The 8727-nt window shown below is 34.5% G+C and overlaps 1 protein-coding gene and 1 long non-coding RNA gene across 2 annotated transcripts; both read right to left on the bottom strand.

The window, feature by feature from the left end:
- Positions 1-4105: 4105 nt before the first annotated feature.
- On the bottom strand, positions 4106-5290 carry LOC132304645 (putative F-box protein At1g47790). The gene has a single exon (XM_059802388.1). The coding sequence runs from the start codon at positions 5288-5290 to the stop codon at positions 4106-4108; it is 1185 nt and encodes a 394-aa protein (XP_059658371.1).
- A 374-nt stretch (positions 5291-5664) lies between these two features.
- On the bottom strand, positions 5665-8574 carry LOC132302566 (uncharacterized). Its single transcript, XR_009480857.1, has 2 exons — positions 7551-8574; positions 5665-7469 (listed from the first exon to the last, which is right to left on the bottom strand). It is a non-coding gene; the product is annotated as an uncharacterized LOC132302566 (long non-coding RNA).
- Between the last annotated feature and the right edge of the window lie 153 nt (positions 8575-8727).

The raw sequence follows: 8727 nt of genomic DNA, 5'->3' as shown, positions 1-8727 counted from the left end.
GGCTGTAGATCCTAAGCGCGACGGGCACGCTGAGCGGCTAGACCATTTTTGAAGGAGGAAGATAGCAATCATTCTCTGATGGCCTTGCGAATCTCAAATTGAAGCATGTGTTGAGTTTTGAGAGAGCCCCTAAAGATCAGACAATTTATTTTCCATCCAGATATGGTAGACGGCAGCTGAGATGGCCAATTTGCTTATAGAGTTCGAAATGGAACTTGATTGCCAATGGTGAGCTGCCCAGATAAATGGGGCATTCGATGAAGAAGGGTTGATGTGAAATCCACAAATACTCTGTGTGTAGTTCCAAATTGGGAAAATGAATTCACACGAGAAGAACAAGTGGTTCAGAGTCTCGTTTGAGGAACAATATAAGGTACAATGATACGGGAAATGACTCTTTAACAATGCGCTTCTGTGAAAGGTAAAGAGCCTATTTTTTATTTGCTAAGGCCATCTGCACCGGCCTCTTCGAATTTTGCCTCTTTAAAAACGCCACATCAACTTTTTTAAGAGCCACATTAGCAGTTTTAAGTTCAAAAACATTCACTTCATCAAACTCTCCGAATTTTCGCTCTTAAAAAAAATAATAATAAAAAATTAAAATTAAATTTTTTTTTTTAAACTTTTCCTAAAAGGCAATATTTTCTCAACGGCAATATTTTTCAATCAAACAATATTTTTGTAAATTATTAAAAAAACTACGATTGATATTAAAACTTAAAACAATACATTATCCATTATGGATTAAAAAAAAAAAAAAAAACAAAATAATTAAAAATAACTTAAATAATACAATATCCTAAATTGAAATAAGAAAATAAATAGACCAAGGATTACAAAATCCTATGGGAACTTTGGGGCGGACTGTGAATTCAAGCTTTTCCAAGCTTTTCCAATATCTCATTTTGTCGTGCAATAATCCAAGCTTTTTCTGCTTCTGTTGGTGCCGAATTTGGATTTGTTAACTTAAGCTCCTTCTCTTCAAGTCCCTGTTTCTCTTTAATCTCTAGCTGCCTTGTCTTCTCTTTTTCCATTTTTCTTACCTCTCGTGCCACTTAGGCATCTTGCATTTTTTCCTGAAGACTCTCAAAACGGGTGGTGATATTATTAAATTTCGAAACGAATGAAATTTGCAATTCATTCGCTGAATTAATTTTTGCTCGACGCTGCTTCGCCGCTTTTCTTCTTGCTGGTCTTTGTAGTTGATATTCTTCCACACAGGGTGAATCATTTTCCCCTACGTGTGGTGATTCTTCAGTTGAAGCTCCATCTGTCGTGGCTTCATGACTTGACGGAGTAGATGGTAATGAGTGCCCAACAGACTCATTAATGTCAAAGTCAAATCCACTCCTCTTCTTCGTCTCTTTTTTCTTTTTTCCTTTTCCTACTTGTTCGGCACAATGTTAATTCCATTTATTGTTATGCTTCAAGATCTCCCATTAACTTTCTAACTTAAATTCACCACCTGTTTGGCTACAAAACAGGTCTTTAGCTGCTATCATCTACACAAAAAAAATAACAAAAAATTAAAAGCTGACTATTTAAAATATTTACGAGTTATATTTAAACAATAAATAACTCACCATATCATCACTGCTGAAGCCGCTGGGACGATTCATTTCTATGGTAGTCATGCAGCTGGAAAATTTGCTGATTTTTTGTTGTATCACTGACCAACGATTCATCAAACCTTCATCATTTCGCTCAGTTGGAACACCAATATGTTGTTTATATTGTTCCAGAATTCGCTCCCATAACTTCTGCTTACTTTGGTCTGCCTCCGTAATCGCATCAGAGGTAATGGACAACCACGCCCAGCATAAAGCTTCATCTTCAGCCTTGGTCCAATTATTATGTCGAGTAGCTGGTTGTTTTGACGGGGGTTTTGAGTTACTTGATTGTGGAACACTAGTACCACAATATTGATGAGAAGTTTGGGATGGTTGATAAGAAGGTTGGGATGGTTGACGAGAAGGAAATTGAGAATCTCCTTCATAATAATTGATATTCTCTTCAGGAAATGGCAAAAACTCATCGTTTGATGGATTGAATTAGGTGTTGTAATGATATGGATGTCGAGGATCCATGGAATCGAAATGACTTTGAAAATAATAGCTAAGATTGAGAAAATAGAAGAAGAAATAAGTTGAATGGTAGATAATAGAGATGTGATGAGTGATGGTAGGAATTGGGGTATTTCTAGAGATTTTAAAAATTTTAATTTATTTATTTTTTTTGAATAAAGTTAAAAAATTTGAATTTTTAAACTTTTTTTTAAAATTATAGCCGTTAAGGCACTATTTGGTACTGTAGAAACAGTGCCTTAACGGCCACATACACTATTTGGCCTACACGTTTAAAATTTAAAGCAAAAAAATTAATAAAAAATCAAATTTTAAGGGAAAAAACAAAAAAAAAAGGGTAAAATTTGAATTTTTAAACTTTTTTTTTTTAAATTATAGCCGTTAAGGCACTATTTGGTACTGTAGAAATAGTGCCTTAATGGCCAAATACACTATTTGGCCTTACATTTAAAATTTAAAGCAAAAAAATTTTCAAAAAAAAAAAAAAAACAAATTTTAAGGGAAAAAACAAAAAAAAAAAAAAAATAGGTTTTTTAATTTATTTTTGGGCCAAATTTTTTTTTTTTTTGGACAAACAATGCCTAAATAATATATATTTTTATTTAATGAATTTTGTTTTAATTTTTTTTTTTCCTAAAAAAAGCTCAAAAGAACCTATTTTTAGCTTTTTTTTTTTTTTTTTTAAAATAATTATGTGTTCCACCATTATGCAGATGAGACAAAATAGGCAGCCAATACGACGCCGTTTTTAAAGCCGAAAAAACAAAAAAAAAAATGGGCAGCGATCGCGAGCCGGCTCGCTTAATATCGCGAGTCGGCCCCCGATCGCTACTGGCCCATTCACTTTAGCTAGCCCGCTGGAGAAGGAATAGTCCATTTGGCTCGCTGGAAATGGGCTTAAGCTAGCCCGCTGGAGATGGCCTAACCATAGTACGAACTTATGGCGAGGACTTGATATTGAAATCCAAACAAGATGACTCCAGGAAGAAACGGAACCAGCCTAAAGAAAATTCAAAAATTCATGCATATATTGTTGATCTCTGTGGACACTAATTTGGGCAGTAGAAAGATGTTTGACCAGTTTTTTTTTTTTTTTAAAAGATAAGCTTGTATATAAGGTTGAAGGATTTATAGTGAGCCCCAGACGGGGAAGACCAATATCAAAGAAATTACAACCAAAACAAAATTTGTAATTGCTACAAACAAAATATTCAAAAGCTAAACCATCCATTCAAAGGCAATATATCAAATAACTTTAACTAATTTATATATATTTTCATATTCAGTCACTTCTGATTGGAAGAAACAAAATATTTTTTTTTTTAAGATTTAAGAGTTGTATGTAGCAGTAGTTTTACACCTTGAGGAACTAAATATTTGGAATTATTTACTCGTACGTCATTTAGTTATAAACCATGTTTTTTTTATTAATTCCTTTATTTTAGATTCAGCAGAAGAAATGTCACGAATTACAATTGCAAGCATCCTTGACAGTTGAAACCAAAATCTAATTCTCTCGGACAGATTGGTTTGAGTTGCCAATCGTACCTAGACAATACACAGTATCATTGATAAAACAAACTGATTTTTGTGAATTTTATCAGAATACGTACAAATAGTATTGTTGCAGGGGGAGCAATAATTAAAATAGGTACCGAATCGCCTTTTTTAAGTTGAGAAAAATAAAATTTACATAGTTCCTTTATTTTTTTTTTTTGAGCCATACAAAAGTCCACATAATGATGTTATATCTAGGCATTGATATATACATCTATACAAAAATCCACATGTTCTATAATGGATGGGATCAATTTTGAATTGCCTTCTAGAGCAATTAATAGAGATCTAAAAGCCAAAATGAATCACTTATATTAAAGACTTGTACCAACAAAAATAAATAAATCCATCAGGAAAATTGATGTTGCAAATAAATTTCTTGGATGTTCCAAAACTTCAAAAAAAGAATTACTATAAAACCAAAATAAAAACCTATTATGGATAAAAGGTGTTGCAGTGATCAATCAAAATAAGGTTTCCACATGCTTGATGAAGACGGACCCTGATGCCATATTTCCTTGTAATTTTAGGTCGGAGTAGTCCTTCCTCCTCATTCTTTTACTTTCAATATCATAATAGAAAAACATTGATTTGAAATCATGAAATAAAAGATCACCACCACCAGTACTACCAATTGGTATTGGACTTCTTTTTCTTTTGCCATTGACTTCGAGTGTATGCATGTTCCAGAGTTGCTTGTCATAGTCTTCTAGTATCCAAATTTTGGTCACCTCATGATTTATCAAAGCCAGACGTCCTCCTCCTACTTCGACTGTAAAAAAAGAAATTGATTTGGCTCCTTTGGGAAGTGGCATAATTTTGAAACTCTCAGGTCCAACTTCGAAAGCCAGTATCACATGCTGTTTTAGGGGGAACGTATATCCTAGGCAATATATAATACCATTGATACAACAGGCTGTTTTAGGGGGGCCGGATCCAGGTGAATAGTAGCTATTTGCCGCCATGAATGCAACAGTAGAATCATCAGTATCACTATCAACATCAATATCTCTCCATTCTCTCCATGTGGTGGAGGCGCCGCCGCGACTGAGAGTCAAAACCTTGAACTGAGTTTGGGCCTCCTCATCACCTTCGTCTTGAGATGTAATTTGGTTAATGTTGAGTACTTTGTGTTTTCCACTGGAAGGATCAAACCCTAGAAGGTACAAGGATTTTACCATCAATAGATTTTCTCCTCGCATCTCAATAGTTGGACTCCTTATCCTAGCGCCTGGAACTGCTATGCGTTGTTTGGTGCTAGGGTTCCATATGCAGTTCCCAAAACAGATCAAGCCGTTGACGGAATACAAAGGAAATTCCCCGTCTAGATTGATGGGAACAGATAGAAGGTGAAGGGCTGGGCCGCCTTTTGGATCTGGGGAGTAGAGTTGCCAATTCCAATCTCTTTTTGTCAGGAACAGAAGGTTGATGCCGTCGGGCCGAGTGATGGACCGATTATGGTGCGACTCAACGAAGAGTGGATCGTCGTCAATTATGGAGCGCCACTGCCTGGAAACACACCTGAGTCTCAGTAAGGTTTTCACAGGAAGTTCTTTCAGTATCTCCCAGATTATCTCTCGTGGAACTGAAACCCCAAACACCCCTTTATTTACCTTTCTCTTCTTCATGCGTGGCTGTGCGTTTTCCATCATAATTCTGATTCTTCAAGCAACTCACACCTATATATAGGCAGTAGGGTTAAGGGAAATATATATAGGCAATGGGGTTTAAACGGAACCAACTCAAGTAGGGTTTATCTATTCCTTGTTCTAGATTCCATAGGAATTCACCTTCCTTTTTGAGTGGTTTCTCTGCTTTGTTAGGCCTTGATTGGGTATGCTTAGGATGTTTTGTTTTTGGTTTCATTTTTAATAAATCGATTAATTATAAAGTAATAACAAAAAAACTCAAGTAATAAATCGATTAATTATAAAATAATAATAAAAAACTCAAGCTATAACTCGCCTCCCAAATCTTTTCCAAAACACCGATTAATGGCTCCAAAAATAGTGAGTTGGAATCGAATTTTTTTATTTTATTTATTTTTTCGTTTGTTCGAATGGTTAAACAATATATATATATAAGACGATATTTATAGGGGTCTTAATGAGTGGAGTGGGCTAAAATGCCTAACATGAACAAAAGATTGGCTGAAAGCCCAATTTTTATTTCAAGAACCAATACATATGGCATTAGATCCGAAAGCCCCAACTCTTCTGAAGAGCCAATCCGGTGTTGTTGATGGAACGTCCTCATTCCTGTAAATGGATGAATTTGCTCTGAGACTGGTTAGCCGGCGGACGCGGTGAAGGCCCTGATGCAAGATGGCTGTAGATCCTAAGCGCGACGGGCACGCTGAGCGGCTAGACCATTTTTGAAGGAGGAAGATAGCAATCATTCTCTGATGGCCTTGCGAATCTCAAATTGAAGCATGTGTTGAGTTTTGAGAGAGCCCCTAAAGATCAGACAATTTATTTTCCATCCAGATATGGTAGACGGCAGCTGAGATGGCCAATTTGCTTATAGAGTTCGAAATGGAACTTGATTGCCAATGGTGAGCTGCCCAGATAAATGGGGCATTCGATGAAGAAGGGTTGATGTGAAATCCACAAATACTCTGTGTGTAGTTCCAAATTGGGAAAATGAATTCACACGAGAAGAACAAGTGGTTCAGAGTCTCGTTTGAGGAACAATATAAGGTACAATGATACGGGAAATGACTCTTTAACAATGCGCTTCTGTGAAAGGTAAAGAGCCTATTTTTTATTTGCTAAGGCCATCTGCACCGGCCTCTTCGAATTTTGCCTCTTTAAAAACGCCACATCAACTTTTTTAAGAGCCACATTAGCAGTTTTAAGTTCAAAAACATTCACTTCATCAAACTCTCCGAATTTTCGCTCTTAAAAAAAATAATAATAAAAAATTAAAATTAAAATTTTTTTTTAAAACTTTTCCTAAAAGGCAATATTTTCTCAACGGCAATATTTTTCAATCAAACAATATTTTTGTAAATTATTAAAAAAACTACGATTGATATTAAAACTTAAAACAATACATTATCCATTATGGATTAAAAAAAAAAAAAAAAACAAAATAATTAAAAATAACTTAAATAATACAATATCCTAAATTGAAATAAGAAAATAAATAGACCAAGGATTACAAAATCCTATGGGAACTTTGGGGCGGACTGTGAATTCAAGCTTTTCCAAGCTTTTCCAATATCTCATTTTGTCGTGCAATAATCCAAGCTTTTTCTGCTTCTGTTGGTGCCGAATTTGGATTTGTTAACTTAAGCTCCTTCTCTTCAAGTCCCTGTTTCTCTTTAATCTCTAGCTGCCTTGTCTTCTCTTTTTCCATTTTTCTTACCTCTCGTGCCACTTAGGCATCTTGCATTTTTTCCTGAAGACTCTCAAAACGGGTGGTGATATTATTAAATTTCGAAACGAATGAAATTTGCAATTCATTCGCTGAATTAATTTTTGCTCGACGCTGCTTCGCCGCTTTTCTTCTTGCTGGTCTTTGTAGTTGATATTCTTCCACACAGGGTGAATCATTTTCCCCTACGTGTGGTGATTCTTCAGTTGAAGCTCCATCTGTCGTGGCTTCATGACTTGACGGAGTAGATGGTAATGAGTGCCCAACAGACTCATTAATGTCAAAGTCAAATCCACTCCTCTTCTTCGTCTCTTTTTTCTTTTTTCCTTTTCCTACTTGTTCGGCACAATGTTAATTCCATTTATTGTTATGCTTCAAGATCTCCCATTAACTTTCTAACTTAAATTCACCACCTGTTTGGCTACAAAACAGGTCTTTAGCTGCTATCATCTACACAAAAAAAATAACAAAAAATTAAAAGCTGACTATTTAAAATATTTACGAGTTATATTTAAACAATAAATAACTCACCATATCATCACTGCTGAAGCCGCTGGGACGATTCATTTCTATGGTAGTCATGCAGCTGGAAAATTTGCTGATTTTTTGTTGTATCACTGACCAACGATTCATCAAACCTTCATCATTTCGCTCAGTTGGAACACCAATATGTTGTTTATATTGTTCCAGAATTCGCTCCCATAACTTCTGCTTACTTTGGTCTGCCCCCGTAATCGCATCAGAGGTAATGGACAACCACGCCCAGCATAAAGCTTCATCTTCAGCCTTGGTCCAATTATTATGTCGAGTAGCTGGTTGTTTTGACGGGGGTTTTGAGTTACTTGATTGTGGAACACTAGTACCACAATATTGATGAGAAGTTTGGGATGGTTGATAAGAAGGTTGGGATGGTTGACGAGAAGGAAATTGAGAATCTCCTTCATAATAATTGATATTCTCTTCAGGAAATGGCAAAAACTCATCGTTTGATGGATTGAATTAGGTGTTGTAATGATATGGATGTCGAGGATCCATGGAATCGAAATGACTTTGAAAATAATAGCTAAGATTGAGAAAATAGAAGAAGAAATAAGTTGAATGGTAGATAATAGAGATGTGATGAGTGATGGTAGGAATTGGGGTATTTCTAGAGATTTTAAAAATTTTAATTTATTTATTTTTTTTGAATAAAGTTAAAAAATTTGAATTTTTAAACTTTTTTTCAAAATTATAGCCGTTAAGGCACTATTTGGTACTGTAGAAACAGTGCCTTAACGGCCACATACACTATTTGGCCTACACGTTTAAAATTTAAAGCAAAAAAATTAATAAAAAATCAAATTTTAAGGGAAAAAACAAAAAAAAAAGGGTAAAATTTGAATTTTTAAACTTTTTTTTTTTTTAAATTATAGCCGTTAAGGCACTATTTGGTACTGTAGAAATAGTGCCTTAATGGCCAAATACACTATTTGGCCTTACATTTAAAATTTAAAGCAAAAAAATTTTCAAAAAAAAAAAAAAAAACAAATTTTAAGGGAAAAAACAAAAAAAAAAAAAAAAAAATAGGTTTTTTAATTTATTTTTGGGCCAAATTTTTTTTTTTTTGAACAAACAATGCCTAAATAATATATATTTTTATTTAATGAATTTTGTTTTAATTTTTTTTTTTTCCTAAAAAAAGCTCAAAAGAACCTATTTTTAGCTTTTT

This window comes from Cornus florida, unplaced genomic scaffold (assembly GCF_030987335.1).
Source record: "Cornus florida cultivar Cherokee Brave unplaced genomic scaffold, ASM3098733v1 CherokeeBrave_3.0.0_Hap2_Chr04, whole genome shotgun sequence".
NCBI lineage: Eukaryota > Viridiplantae > Streptophyta > Magnoliopsida > Cornales > Cornaceae > Cornus > Cornus florida.
This window is presented reverse-complemented; position numbering and strand designations above follow the sequence as displayed.

Excerpts from the sequence above, each read along its gene's own strand:
- LOC132304645 (XM_059802388.1), bottom strand. The coding sequence starts at position 5,290 with ATGGAAAACGCACAGCCACGCATGAAGAAGAGAAAGGTAAATAAAGGG.